We start from the raw sequence: 15,027 nt of genomic DNA, 5'->3' as shown, positions 1-15,027 counted from the left end.
ATTCATGCCCACTGCACCACCAGAGAAGTCTTTAAGGGCATTTTTTAACACCACTTTTCATGATTTCATTATTGCTTAGCAAATATCCTTAAATCATTTTTCAGCATCTCTTAGAAATGTTTGTTTAATTCTCATCAATCAGTTCAGTCCCTCAGTCATGTCTGACTTTTTGCTACCCCATGAACTGCAGCACACCAGGCCTCCCTATCCATTACCAACTGCCGGAGTCTACCCAAAACCACATCCATTAAGTCGATGACACCATCCAACCATTTCATCTCTGTCGTCCCCTTCTCCTCCTGCCCTCAATCTTTCCCAGCATCAGGGTCTTTTCAAATGAGTCAGCTCTTCACATCAGGTGGCCAAAGTATTGGAGTTTCAGCTTCAATGTCAGTCCTTCCAATTAACACCCAGAACTGATCTCCTTTGGATGGACTGGTTGGATCTCTTTGCAGTCCAAGGGACTCCCAAAAGTCTTCTCCAACACCACAGTTCAAAAGCATCAATTCTTCAGTGCTCAGCTTTCTTCGCAGTCCAACTCTCACAGCAATACATGACTACTGGAAAAACCATAGCCTTGACTAGATGGACCTTTGCTGACAAAGTAATGCCTCTGCTTTTTAATATTCTGTTTAGGTTGGTCATAACTTTCCTTCCAAGGAGTAAGTGTCTTTTAATTTCACGGGTGCAATCACGATCTGCAGTGATTTTGGAGCCCAAATAAAGTCTGACACTGTTTCCACTGTTTCCCCATCTATTTCCCATGAAGTGATGGGACTGGATGCCATGATCTTCGTTTTCTTAATGTTGAGCTTTAAGCCAAATTTTTCACTCTCCTCTTTCACTTTCATCAAGAGGCTCTTTAGTTCTTCTTCACTTTCTGCCATAAGGGTAGTGTCATCTTTATACTGAAATTACTGATATTTCTCCTGGCAATCTTGATTCCAGCTTGTGCTTCCTCCAGCCCAGCATTTCTCATGGTGTACTCTGCATATAAGTTAAATAAGCAGGGTGACAATATACAGCCTTGACGTACTCCTTTTCCTATTTGGAACCAGTCTGTTGTTCCACGTCCAGTTCTGACTTGTGCTTCCTGACCTGTATACAGGTTTCTCAAGAGGCAGGTCCAGTGGTCTGGTATTCCCATCTCCTTCAGAATTTTCCACAGTTTTTTAATAATATTGAATATATGTGAAGAACTGACTTATTAGCAGAGATTCTGATGCAGGGAAACATTGAAGGCAGGAGGAGAAGGGGCAACAGAGGATGAGATGGTTGGATGGCATCACCAACTCAATGAACATGAGTTTGAGCATGTTCTGGGAGTTGGAGATAGACAGGGAAGCCTGGCATGCTGCAGTCCATGGGGTGGCAAAAAGTCAGACACAACTGAGACCGAACTGAACTGAATGCAATAAATCCAGTGGTCTACTATACGTTATTCTCCTTTCAAATTCACTTACAGAAATAAAGGCATAGTTTTCTCTAATAACTTTGGGACTGAGTCCTCTGCTGGTAAAGAGACAGGTTTTGTATGATACTGAAAGTTTAACAATGTTATCTGCATCTAACAAATTAATTCCCTATCTTTTAAAACTAAATTACTCAGGTCCTTTAGTGAGTGCATGTGTATGTGCCAAGTTGCTTCAGTTGTGTCTAAATATTTGCAACCCTATAAACCATAGCCCACCAGGCTCCTCTGTCCATGATTCTCCAGGCGAGAATACTGTGCCCTTCTTCAGGGGATCTTTCCGGCCCAAGGATTGAATCTACATCTCTTTTTTTTTTTTTTATTTTTAAACTTTACATAACTGTATTAGTTTTGCCAAATATCAAAATGAATCCGCCACAGGTATACATGTGTTCCCCATCCTGAACCCTCCTCCCTCCTCCCTCCCCATTCCATCCCTCTGGGTCGTCCCAGTGCACCAGCCTCAAGCATCCAGTATCGTGCATCGAACCTGGACTGGCAACTCGTTTCATACATGATATTTTACATGTTTCAATGCCATTCTCCCAAATCTTCCCACCCTCTCCCTCTCTCACAGAGTCCATAAGACTGTTCTATACATCAGTGTCTCTTTTGCTGTCTCATACACAGGGTTATTGTTACCATATTTCTAAATTCCATATATATGCGTTAGTATACTGTATTGGTGTTTTTCTTTCTGGCTTACTTCACTCTGTATAATAGGCTCCAGTTTCATCCACCTCATTAGAACTGATTCAAATGTATTCTTTTTAATGGCTGAATAATACTCCATTGTGTATATGTACCACAGCTTTCTTATCCATTCATCTGCTGATGGACATCTAGGTTGCTTCCATGTCCTGGCTATTATAAACAGTGCTGTGATGAACATTGGGGTACATGTGTCTCTTTCCCTTCTGGTTTCCTCAGTGTGTATGCCCAGCAGTGGGATTGCTGGATCATAAGGCAGGTCTATTTCCAGTTTTTTAAGGAATCTCCACACTGTTCTCCATAGTGGCGGTACTAGTTTGCATTCCCACCAACAGTGTAAGAGGGTTCCCTTTTCTCCACACCCTCTCCAGCATTTATTACTTGTAGACTTTTGGATCGCAGCCATTCTGACTGGTGTGAAATGGTACCTCATAGTGGTTTTGATTTGCATTTCTCTGATAATGAGTGATGTTGAGCATCTTTTCATGTGTTTGTTAGCCATCTGTATGTCTTCTTTGGAGAAATGTCTATTTAGTTCTTTGGCCCATTTTTTGATTGGGTCATTTATTTTTCTGGAGTTGAGCTGTAGGAGTTGCTTGTATATTTTTGAGATTAGTTGTTTGTCAGTTGTTTCATTTGCTATTATCTTCTCCCATTCTGAAGGCTGTCTTTTCACCTTGCTAATAGTTTCCTTTGATGTGCAGAAGCTTTTAAGGTTAATTGTCTCCTGCATTGGCAGGTGAATTCTTTACCACTAGCACCACCTGCGAAGCCCCAGTTCCATCTAGTACTCTCTGTTAATTCAGACTTAAATTTAAGAAAGTAGGGGAAACCACTCGGAGAAGGCAATGGCACCCCACTCCAGTACTCTTGCCTGGAAAATCCCATGAACGGAGGAGCCTGGTAGGCTACAGTCCATGGGGCCGCTAAGAATTGGACACGACTGAGCGACTTCACTTTTCACTTTCATGCATTGGAGAAGGAAATGGCAACCCAATCCAGTGTTCTTGCCTGGAGAATCCCAGGGACGGGGCAGCCTGGTGGGCTGCCATCTATGGGGTCACACAGAATCAGACACGACTGAGGTGACATAGCAGCAGTAGCAGTAGCAGGGGAAACCACTAGACCATTCAGAGATGATCTAAATCAAATCCCTTACAATTATACAGTGGAAGTGACAAAGAGACTCAAGGGATTATATCTGATAGAGTGCTTGAAGAACTATGGACAGAGGTTCATGACATTGTACAGGAGACAAGAATCAAGACGATCCCTAAGGAAAAAAAAATGCAAAAAGGAAAAATGGTTGTCTGATGAGGCTTTAAAAATAGCTGAGAAAAGAAGAGAAGCTAAAGTCAAAGGAGAAAAAGAAAGACATACCCATTTGAATGCAGAGCTCCAAAGAATAGCAAGGAGAGATAAGAAAGTCGTCTTCAGTGATCAATGAAAGGAAATAGAGGAAATCAACAGAATGGGAAAGACTAGAGATCTCTTCAAGAAAATTAGAGATACCAAGGGAACGTTTCATGCAAAGATGGGCTCGATAAAGGACAGAAATGGTATGGACCTAACAGAAGCAGAAGATATTAATCAGAGGTGGCAAGAATACACAGGAGAACTGTACAAAAAAAGATCTTCATGACCCAGATAATCACGACAGTGTGATCGCTCACCTAGAGCCAGTCATCCTGGAATGTGAAGTCAAGTGGGCCTTAGAAAGCATCACTATGAACAAAGCTAGAGGAGGTGATGGAATTCCAGTTGAGCTATTTCAAATCCTGAAAGATGATGCTGTGAAAGTGCTGCACTCAGTATGCCAGCAAATTTGGAAAACTCAGCAGTGGCCACGGGACTGGAGGTCAGTTTTCCTTCCAGTCCCAAAGAAATTGCCAAAGAATGTTCGCTACTACCACACAATTGCACTCATCTCACATGCTAGCAAAGTAATACTCAAAATTCTCCAAGTGAGGCTTCAACAATACGTGAACCATGAGCTGCCAGATATTCAAGCTGCATATAGAAAAGGCAGAGGAACCAGAGATCAAATTGCCAACATCTGCTGCATCATCTAAAAAGCAAGAGATTTCCAGAAAAACATCTATTTCTGGTTATTGACTATGCCAAAGGCTTTGACTGTGTGGATCACAATAAACTGTGGAAAATTCTGAAAGAAATAGGAATACCAGACCATCTGACCTGCCTCTTGAGAAATCTGTGTGCAGGTCAGGAAGCAACAGTCAGAACTGGACATGGAACAACAGACTGGTTCCAAATAGAAAAAGGAGTACGTCAAGGCTGTATATTGTCACCCTGCTTATTTAACTTATATGCAGAGTACACCAAGAGAAATATCAATAACCTCAGATATGCAGATGACACCACCCTTATGGCAGAAAGTGAAGAAGAACTAAAGAGCCTCTTGATGAAAGTGATTGGAAGGACTGGTGTTGAAGCTGAAGCAGAGTATATCATGAGAAATGCTGGGCTGGAGGAAGCACAAGCTGGAATCAGGATTGCCAGGAGAAATAACAGTAACTTCAGATATGAAGATGACACCACCCTTATGGCAGAAAGTGAAGAAGAACTAAAGAGCCTCTTGATGAAAGTGAAAGAAGAGAGTGAAAAAGTTGGTTTAAAGCTCAACATTCAGAAAACTAAGATCATGGCATCTGGTCCCATCACTTCATGGCAAATAGATGGGGAAACATTGGAAACTGTGTCAGACTTTATTTTTGGGGGCTCCAAAATCACTGCAGATGGTGACTGCAGCCATGAAATAAAAGACGCTTGCTCCTTGGAAGAAAATCTATGACCAACCTAAACAGCATATTAAAAAGCAAATATATTACTTTGCCAACAAATTTCCATCTAGTCAAAGCTATGATTTTTGTCTTTTATTTGTTCAACAAATATTTAGTGGGCACCTATTAAGTCTCAGACGCTACCCATTACTCTGTGGATACAGCAGCAAGAAAAACTTAACACCTGTCCTTTTGATGTTTGCCTTATAGGAAGGTGATGGGCAGTAAAAAGAGAGAAATTTTTGTGTGATAATTGTGCATGGGGAAAATAGGGCAGGTCAAGAAGTTTGGCAGCATCTTCCTTGTAAGGCCCAAACTTTTTGGTGTGGTCTACAGCAGCCTTCACCATGTGGCCGTCTATTGACTACAACTCTGATCATCACAATCAGCATTCTGTTCTAATAAGGTTTCCTCTATCTCATATCTCCAGATGCACTAATTGCTATTCAGCCTTCAAGGTAATGGACACTTCATATCTCTCATGGTATCTTTGAAATCCTCCCTCAAGCTCTTGTTTGTATACAAGAGCATGCTGAACTATAGCACTTCTAACACGTTTTGCTGTAAGTTTCCACTTTCAATGTCTGTCTTTTTCAAATGTACAACAAGCTCACAGATAACAAGAAGCATGCTGCTTCACCTTGAACCTGATTAATATTTAGCCTAACAGAAAGAAACACTCAACAAAGGCTATATGAAGGATGTGAATAACTGCTTAGATGAAACAAGGCATTTTAGGTACACAAGATTGTCAAATTTGACATCAAGAATTAAAATTAGAATAATTTATATGTGAACTTTGAAGACACAGTAAACTGTGTACAACAGTTAACAGGATTATTTGTAGTTTATCTTTCTATAAAACACAACTCGAACAAATTATCAAGATGAAATAGCTAAAAAAATATAATTCTGTGCTGACATAGACTGGTACACTTAGGATATTACTTAAAAAAATATGATGTTGAGCTTTAATATTTTTGATATTTTTATTGAAAATTACCCATAAAGACATGCAGTTGCAGTAAATTGACATTATTCAAACTTTTACTTTTTGCAGAAGAACATAGTATCTCTAAGTATCATAGGCCTTATAATCAGTCTCTGATAGAACCAAGAATATAACAGGCATCTCTCAGTATGTATTAATCACACTATGCGAAATATTTGCCATAATTTTAAAAAATGGGTATCATCTTACAAAGTAAATTCTATGCTATCTTAATTATCAAAAGTATACTTTGACTTTCAAAAGTAAAATGTAGCATCAATGGATTTAGTAATAACACTGCCCTATGATTTTAAATATTAAAGGTGCTGATCACAATTCTTTGTTTATCAATCAATACTAACTTCAAATTAAATTTGATCATGAAAATGCAATCTTTGCTCAAAAAATTAAAATACTATCTTGGCCATGAGTTTTGATTCACATTTCAAATGTAAAATTTCAAATATATAGGTATCATCATTTGCCTAAAAAGTCATTGAAGTTATAAACTATTATAATGTAAAAAAAATCAAAACATAAAACATGCAGATAGGAAACCTAATAATCACTGAATTTATATTTTAATAGTTTGTTTCATTTTTAATGTTTTGAATGTATAACTGACGGAATATATTTTTCCAGTCAACACTCTTATGGCCTCTTCGGATGGTGTTGGAGAGGGCTCCCCCTGAAAGCCTGATTTTGAGGGACACATGATCTTTCCCAGGAACATATGCAGACACTTTGGCAGTCGGTGTGGAGGATGAGACAGTGCTAAAAGTGGTAGAAGATATCTCTTTCTGGCTAGAAGAGTGCTCACTGTGGTCTGAGTTTAGAGAAGCTTTTATACAAATATCTTCAGCAAAACATACATTAATAGTACGAATGTTTTTTATATCTCTTTCTTTACAGTGGATGTTGGCATAACAACTGCAATAAAAACTTTCAGAAAATTGTAGCAGGTCTTCAAGTGTGGGTTTCCCATGTATGGTGTATTTTCCACATTTCTGTCTTTGAATAGCAAAATTCTTTGGGTTCAGGTGAAGATAGTCGGTTGAATTCCAGTGTTTCCTTGTACATACTCCTTCCTCATGGCACAACACTTGGCTACACATTTTGGCTGCTAGAGTGACGTTGATTATATAAGGATTCAGTATAGTATTCAAGTAATTGCTTAGGTTCATGCAAGATTGCTGTAAAATCGTAAGAAGATCAGATTATTAAGATCCAAGTGAGTTCATATGTGAATTAATTCACTATGTTAAGCAATTTTTTTCATGGAATTCTCCAGGCAAGAATACTGGCATGGGCTGTCATTTCCTCCTCCAGGGGATCTTCCCAACCCAGGAATTGAACCCAGGTCTCCTGCATTATAGGCAAATTCTCTATCATCTGAGCCACCAGGGAAGGCCAAACAATTTCTAAAGAAGCATACACATAACAACCAGACTCAATAAGAGTAGGAAATGTTTGTATCTTTCTTTACTTTAATAAGCAAGACAATTCCAACTGTTCTTTGTAACATTTGTAAGTTTCACATGCTATTTCATGTCACTAAATAATTAATGAGTTGAAGTTTAATATACCCAGCCTTGGGCTTCCTCAGTAATTCCTACACTAACAGGGGTGGAAGTGTGGGTGGAGGGATTAGAGCATGGGGTCTGGAGTCCTTCTGCCCAGTTTGGAGTCACAGATCCATGAATAGCTAGCTGTGTGAGCTTGGGAATCCCTTGAGCTTTCTTCATTTCCTTTCTGGGTGACCTTGTAGAAAGTAATTAAACTGGCTATGACTCAGCTTCATCATTGCAAAATACAGATAATTATAGCACTTACCTCATAGAGTTATTGTGAAGATGAAAGGATGCAATGTATGTAAAACAGCTAAGCACAGAGCCCAGGATATCATGGATTACCTCTCAAAGTATAATCAATATAAAGTACAAATAAATGTAATAAATATCACATTTGTCAGACATGTTTGGGCATTGTGAAGAGTGGTTTCTAAACTGCTAGCTCAAAACAACTAAATAGGTTCAACTGAGTTTTTTGTTGTTAGTAGCCAAGTTGTGTCCCATTGTTTGTGACCACATGAACTGTAGCCTGCCAGGCTCCTCTGACCATGGGATTTTCCAAACAAGAGTAATGGGGTGGGTTGCCATTTCCTTCTCCAAGGGATCTTCCCAACCCAGGTATCAAACACGTGTCTCCCATGTCTCCTGCATTACAGGCAGATTCTTTACCACTTAGCCAACAAGGAAGCTCTCAACTGAGTATATCTTAAGTGTTATGTATAATTCAAGTACCGTTGAACCATGACAGCTCTTTTGCAGATATACTTATTTGGCAGAGTATGAGTCACTAAAACGATTCATCTTGAAACTGATATTTTCTAAAACTGGAAAACTGTTCTTTTCAAAACATGGAAGGTAGTTGCTTTCTTTCAAGATCAACAGTTCCATTGAGTGAATTGGCTGTGCTCATCCTTCATTAGATCAAAGGAGGTGTTTGTTTGTGGTAGGTTGGCAGGGAAGTTGAGGAACCTTGGCAGCTTCCATTTGAATCTATTTCTTGTTACCTTCTTGAAATGACACCATCAGTGGCAGGCAGAATAAGAGCCTTCCAAGGATATTCATTCTCCAGTCCCATGGAACCTGTGGCTGTGTTACTTTACATGGTGAAAGGGGCTCTCCAGATATGATTAAGGTTGTGGATCTTGAGATGGGGAGAGTCTACAGCCAAACCACCCTGAACATGACTGATCTCGTCTAATCTTGGAAGCTGAGCAGGGTCGGGCCTGGTTAGTACTTAGATGGGAGGAGATGGGAGAATATCCTGAACCATCTGATGGACTCAATCTAACCACGAGTCCTTAAAAATGTAGAAACTTTTTATATTTGGAGTATTAAAATGAGCTGGGAGAAGGAGGACAAATACAAAGGTAAAGGACACTCAACCTGGCATTTCTGGCTTTGAATGTAGATGAGAAGACCAAAAACTAAAGAATACAGTGACCTTTTGAAGCTGGAAATCGCCGTAACCATAGCCAGAAAATAGACATCTTGATGCTACAAACACGAGGAAATGAATTCTGCCAGCAACCCAAACAAGTAAATGAGGGTCTTTCTGTAAAAAGGAATATAATCCTGCTGATATCTTGATTTTAGTGCATTAAGGTCCATGTTGGACTTCTGAAGTACTGAATTATAAGATAATAATTTTCTGCTGTTTAAACCACTGTTGTTATTTTTATGGCAGCAATAGAAAACCTCTTAATTCTCCAGTAGCTTTACATAGCATTTAGAATACAATTCACTTGTATACTGCCTGCTGGGGTGAAACCTCTCCTTCCTCTTGTACAACCCCCTTCACCCACTTGGTCTTGTTTCTCAAGTGTGGCAGGTCCATTTCAAACTGCACTTACTGTCCCCTCTGTCTAGAATTCTCTTTCCTCTCATTTTTAACATAGCTGACTACATCTTGTCATTCAGATTACAGTTTTAATTAGATAAGATCCTTTTCAGACACCTTTCTTGTCCAGTTTCTCACAACTATTTTAATTTTCTGCATAGTACTTATCACATAAAATATTTTTGTTGTTTTGTATTGTTTCTATCTCTCTAAGCTTCACAAAGGCAGGGACTTTATCAGTATTATTCAACATAGTATCACCAGTGTCAAGAATATATAAGAATTTATTCCAAGATCAGATGATATTGGAGTTGGGTACAGAGACAAGATCTAGATGAGAAGAGGAGAAAAAGAATGAGAATGTTGGAGAATCATTAGCCTACACAAGATGTAGTCTTTGGAAAGATCTAAACCTGGATCTCTAAGAGAAAAAAATCTGTTTTATAGCGTTTCTAAAGACCCATGGTGTAAATACTCCTACCATGGCCCATTTTAAGCTGCCAACCTGACATCACTGAGTGCAGAGTTAGGAATCAGGTACCCCACCATTACACTGATGGAAGTATGGTATGAAGTGCACATCACTATATAATACCATTTCCATTTATACAGGCACAATAGATGTAAATAACCCTAAAAGGATAAATAATAGGGAAATAAATCATTGATGCATTTTTAGTATTTATTACTTTTGTTTTTAACATAATTTTATTCTAAGCTTTTATAATTTAATTTTTAATAATGACTATGTTTAACAAACAGTTCACAAAATTTCTGAATATTTATCAGGTCTCATGAATTGGGACCAGGAGAAGCTGGCCTGGTCACAGCATTGGATCTACTAAGATGGAATGGAAGGAATGGTTTGCCTACATTCAATAGCCATTGTTTTAAGTCAGTTCCTGTCATTGCAAGTAAACCTGCAATTACCAGTTTCTCAAGTTGTCAGTGAATCAGAGGAAACACAAGCAATCCATGATTCTATTGATTTCCAATGACATAGGAAAAAGCAAAGTAATGCCAGAATTAACATTCAAAATGATAAATTTGGAAAAGTAGCAGAGATGTGCAGCATAAAGTCCATGGGGAACAATTTCAAGGCAGTGTTATTTCAATCCAGTAGAAAATCATCATATTAAAACTGAAGGACTGTCCCTGGGTAAATAGTACTGGAGGTGATTTAAGAGTCATAGTAGAAGAGTGTGAATCTAAGATTAAAGTGCAATTAAAAACAAAACAAATGTGACAATTAAGTAGTTTGCCATGTCATCCTACTAATCGGAGAATGCCTGATTTATTCCTCATCAGAGTTCTTAATTTTAAAAAGAAGGAGTTCTTAATCTTTAAAAAAAGGAAGTAGTATAGGGAATTTATAAATTGTTCCATCATAGAATTATCAGGATCCTGGAGAAAGAAGTTTATAGATTTGAGAAAACAACTAATAAAAGTTAGGAATATTCTTAGGAGAATTATAATTCTTAAATAATTTTCTGACATGTAAAAGATTTTGCAAAAAGGACATATACCTTTCTCTGAACTTAGTTTCTATTACTTCCCTTAACTGGTGATCAAACCAGAGACAATAGAATCTACTAAATGGGTTGGATGGCTCAGAAAACCTTGAAAGAATTTCACAAAGCCAAATATCTTTATAAATGAAGGGAAAATATGGCTAGTCTATCTGAAGGACAAGATATCAAAAGATCTCTTCTGGTCTTTTGAGTATAAGGTTTGTTCTCTGTACATCCTAGGATAAAACCTCTGAGCCAAGAGCTTTATTAGACACCATGACACCTACATCACTAGTATTCCCACATTGATTAGAGAAGGAAAAGTTTGGCTCTAACTCAGCAGTGTCCATGTAATAGCTCTACTCATGCTTTGAGTCAAGAATATTGAAGAGGTGAAAGATTAAAACCTGACATGGAAAATTGTTTTAAAAAGATGAAAATAAAGGAAGAGAGAAAAGGATTAGGTTGTGATAGTTAAAAGCTTTTTGAATAAAATGCATTAGGAGAAAAGTAATACAATTCATGATATAGTCGAGAAAACACCAAAGACCACATAAGGAAACCAAGACTGTAGTCCTGTTTTTGCTACTTCTTAGTCATGTAGCCCAGGCAATTTCAATTAATCTCATCAAACTTCTGTTTCCTCACTGGAAAACAGCCTTATAATACAACCACACAAATGATAGTTTGATTTAGCCACTATTAATTGAGCACCTACTACTGTGTGCCAAAGATCATGTTTATTTTATTATTCAATCCCACAGAAACCCTGAAAAACATTAAAAGCAAAAATATTTTCATCTATTTCCTACCATTTCAACTTACCTTAGTTAGGCTTAAGTTGAAGCTTCCCCACATTATAATTCCAGAAGCACCTAGAGCAATGCTCTCACCAATTGTATTCACAAGGTCATCCTGGCAAAGGTGAAGAGTTAACAGGGAGGAATAAAATGAAGTGTTATGCGGACAGTAACACCAAAGCCAAGAATGCTGACCCTACAAAAATTATGTAAATATTTCTCCACCATTCATTTCTATCTTTTAAGCCACCACTGTCCTACTATAACAAAAATTCAGATTTTCTGCTATTATTTTAATTACTTCTGACAAGAGAGCAGGTCTGTAAAATAAAAAAAATAAATAAAAAGAACTGAATTAATACATTATCTATATTATGAAATCCTCCATGGTTGCTAAGACATTATATGATTACATTAAAATGAAATATAGTCTTATTTATTTTACATCCATATAATGAGGCAGAACTACCTGAGTGCATATTCCTAAAGGTTGAAAAGTGAAAGCGAAAGTGTTAATGGCTTAGTTGTGTCTGACTCTTTGAGACCTCATGGACAGAGGAGCCTGGCAGGCTACAGTCCATGGGATTCTCCAGGCAAGAATACTTAAGCGGATTGCCATTCCCTTCTCCAGGGGACCTTCCTGACCCAGGGATCAAAGTTGGGTCTTCCGCATTGCAGGCAGATTCTTTACTGTCTAAGCCACCAGGGAAGCTTAAAGGTTATTAAACCTAAATTTCACTCCTTTCAAAAATGATGTTCAATTCCACTAAATGCCACTAAATGTGGACAATATTCCATAGCCTTCTCTCCTTGATTTTCTTACCTGAGAAAGGAATTTCGAAGACATATCACTAAAAACTGGACGGGTGTATACAAAAACCGGAAGTGGACTTGTAACATTGGCAATTTTAGACAATCGAATGGCTTCCTGAACACGATTACGAACAAAGAGGCCAGCTTGTGGAGATTTTATCTTGGTATTCAAATAAACAGAGGGGTAAAGGGCAGTGCTTTCCTTCCACAACCAATCGAGTGCATCATTTCTTCTTTTCTCTTCATCAAAGCAACTTCCATTGTAACTAGTTTGGTTATAATGATGATTGTAACAATCAGGAAAAAGATAATAACCCCATAAGCGCTTTGGCCGAAGAAACTTTCCCAATTTTAAAGTGTCTTGCATGAAGCTCTTTGCTGCCTTTTCAAAATCCGCTTTCGCTCTCTTGGTAGCCGCTTCCAAAGTAAGGTGTAAATTTTGCTGCAGAACCAACTCAATAGACTCCTTCTTGTAAACATCTTTAGGTTTCCAGTTTCTTTCCCAGGTAGGCCTCCAATTTTCCCAGTCAATGACCGCCAAGCCCACGTTGTCGATTGGCATGTAATAGGCAATGTCTTTTTCAGCTTTGTCCAAATGTTTTTTTAAGAAACCCACCTGAGGGAGTCCACCATTCTTATGGACACCTGTTCTTTCATTTATGTTAGGATAGTAGCCAAGCCTATCAGCATAAAATAATGTAATAGGTTGTCCTGTAACATCTTTTTGGGGGTTTCCTACTAAGGAGAAGAGGCTCAGATCTGGAGGCATGTCAAATATTTTAGCACAACAGTTAGTTGGGGCATTCCAGGCCCACAGGAAAGGAATATTTGGAATGAGAGGGGGTGCTGTAAAGTTCAAAGCCAAACAACATGGAACCAGAAGGAAGGTGAACACTGCCTGGGGTGCTCCATTGGACCCAACAAAGTTCCTAAAAGAGATATACTGGTGCCTTAGCATTCCCACTGCAAAAAGTAATGATTTTAAAAGCACTTTTTTTCTCCTACACACTTTGGTTTATCTAATATTTGATGTAAGATATAAACACAGAAGAGAAAGTATGGAATGAAGCCACTTTGATGGATAAAAATGTATAATGATGATATGTATTTAAATATTCTTCTTCTTGCTTCTTGTTTTAGCAATGTTTTGCAAGTTGCATCATCTGTAACTGAAAAAAGAAAAAAAGAAATGTAGAATATATTGTTATACTCATTTCTGCATAAGAGACTGTAAGCTTTACCAAGTTCTCAGCTTCAAGTGCAGGGAGTTTAATTCAATGTTTGAAAATGGAAGACTCCTGTGTTTGAATCCATAAAATCATTTTCTATAATGCATGATACAAAACCTATAATAGCTAACCATTTTCTAGTTGTTCCAATCATTATTGAATCTACAGAGAAGTGAATGAAGCTATTTTTCCTTTTGCTTTCCTAGTTGTGAAGAATGCTGTATCAAGCAATGCCTTAGCAAAAGACTGTTAAGTAAAAATAAATTCCATGTTGAGCCTCTTAAGCTTGTTTGGTTATTTCCTGAAAGACCACTTTACAGTGGTCTGCCAAAAAAAAGTAAAAACAACTTCAGAGAATTTTGAGGTTATATATATATATATATTTGCTTTTTAAGGGAGGAGGCAAAAATCACTTCTGCCAGAGGTAATAATGCTAAAGTTTGCTTGAAACTATTAAATCAAACAAAACCTCCCACTGAGGGGTAAGTTGAAGTGCTATTTAGAATGATGCTCCATCATATGTCAAAGAAAGTGAAAGTGAAGTCCCTCAGTCGTGTCCAACTCTTTGCAACCCCATGGACTGCAGCCTACCATGCTCCTCCATCCATGGGATTTTCCAGGCAAGAGTACTGGAGTGAGTTGCCATTTCCTTCTTCAAGGGATCTTCCCAACAAAGGGATCAAACCCAGGTCTCCTGTGTTGCAGGCAGACACTTCACCATCTGAGTCACCAGGAAAGCTCACTCTACTATATGTCAAAGTAATGTCCAATCATGTTTACAGTTGATAAAATATCTTATGAGATTATATCTTCCACTGAAAGGACTGGTTCTGGTCTTGCTTAATAAAAGCAACATATGAACTTTGTTATTTTATAGCCTTTGATAATTGCGATTATAGTGTCATTCTTATTGTCACAGCATGAAACTTAGGGTATATTTTGTGGTAAAATAAAATAGTCAAGGATAAGAAATTAGCTATGTGTTATTTAACACTTGGTATCTGCAAAAATTACCTATAAGAAGGCATATTTAAATATGCTACATTTCTAGGAGAAAACTAGAATGTCTATTTTAATTAGATTAGTAGCATACTGCTATATAAAGGTACAACGAGAATTGTACCATTTTTTCCCACAAACATGTGACCTTACCGTAGCAAATTATCCACTTATCCCCATTTCCATAAAAGGAATTACTCTAAAGAGGACATCATAAACGAATAAAATAAAACCCTAAGAATTGTTATAGTCTCATTCTTTGAAGATAATGGATTTTTTTCCCCCTTAATGTT

General features: G+C 37.9%; 1 protein-coding gene across 1 annotated transcript; it reads right to left on the bottom strand.

The window, feature by feature from the left end:
- Positions 1-6,070: 6,070 nt before the first annotated feature.
- Positions 6,071-14,409, bottom strand: LOC129658618 (hyaluronidase PH-20-like). Its single transcript, XM_055589515.1, has 4 exons — positions 14,327-14,409; positions 12,517-13,675; positions 11,719-11,808; positions 6,071-7,167 (listed from the first exon to the last, which is right to left on the bottom strand). The coding sequence occupies exons 2-4, from the start codon at positions 13,462-13,464 to the stop codon at positions 6,556-6,558; spliced, it is 1,650 nt and encodes a 549-aa protein (XP_055445490.1). The 5' UTR covers positions 13,465-13,675; positions 14,327-14,409; the 3' UTR covers positions 6,071-6,555.
- Between the last annotated feature and the right edge of the window lie 618 nt (positions 14,410-15,027).

Source organism: Bubalus kerabau, chromosome 8, assembly GCF_029407905.1.
Source record: "Bubalus kerabau isolate K-KA32 ecotype Philippines breed swamp buffalo chromosome 8, PCC_UOA_SB_1v2, whole genome shotgun sequence".
In the NCBI taxonomy this organism is placed as follows: Eukaryota; Metazoa; Chordata; class Mammalia; order Artiodactyla; family Bovidae; genus Bubalus; species Bubalus kerabau.
Note: the sequence above shows the minus strand (reverse complement) of the source record. Positions and strands in the feature narration are given on the sequence as shown.

Bases quoted from the DNA above. Each gene is read 5' to 3' on its own strand.
- LOC129658618 (XM_055589515.1), bottom strand. From the start codon at position 13,464: ATGCTAAGGCACCAGTATATCTCTTTTAGGAACTTTGTTGGGTCCAAT. The intron at 11,809-12,516 runs GTAAGAAAATCA...CACCTTTGCCAG, and splicing joins CTTCGAAATTCCTTTCTCAG to GATGACCTTGTGAATACAAT. The intron at 7,168-11,718 runs GTAAGTTGAAAT...ACGATTTTACAG, and splicing joins TCAACTTAAGCCTAACTAAG to CAATCTTGCATGAACCTAAG.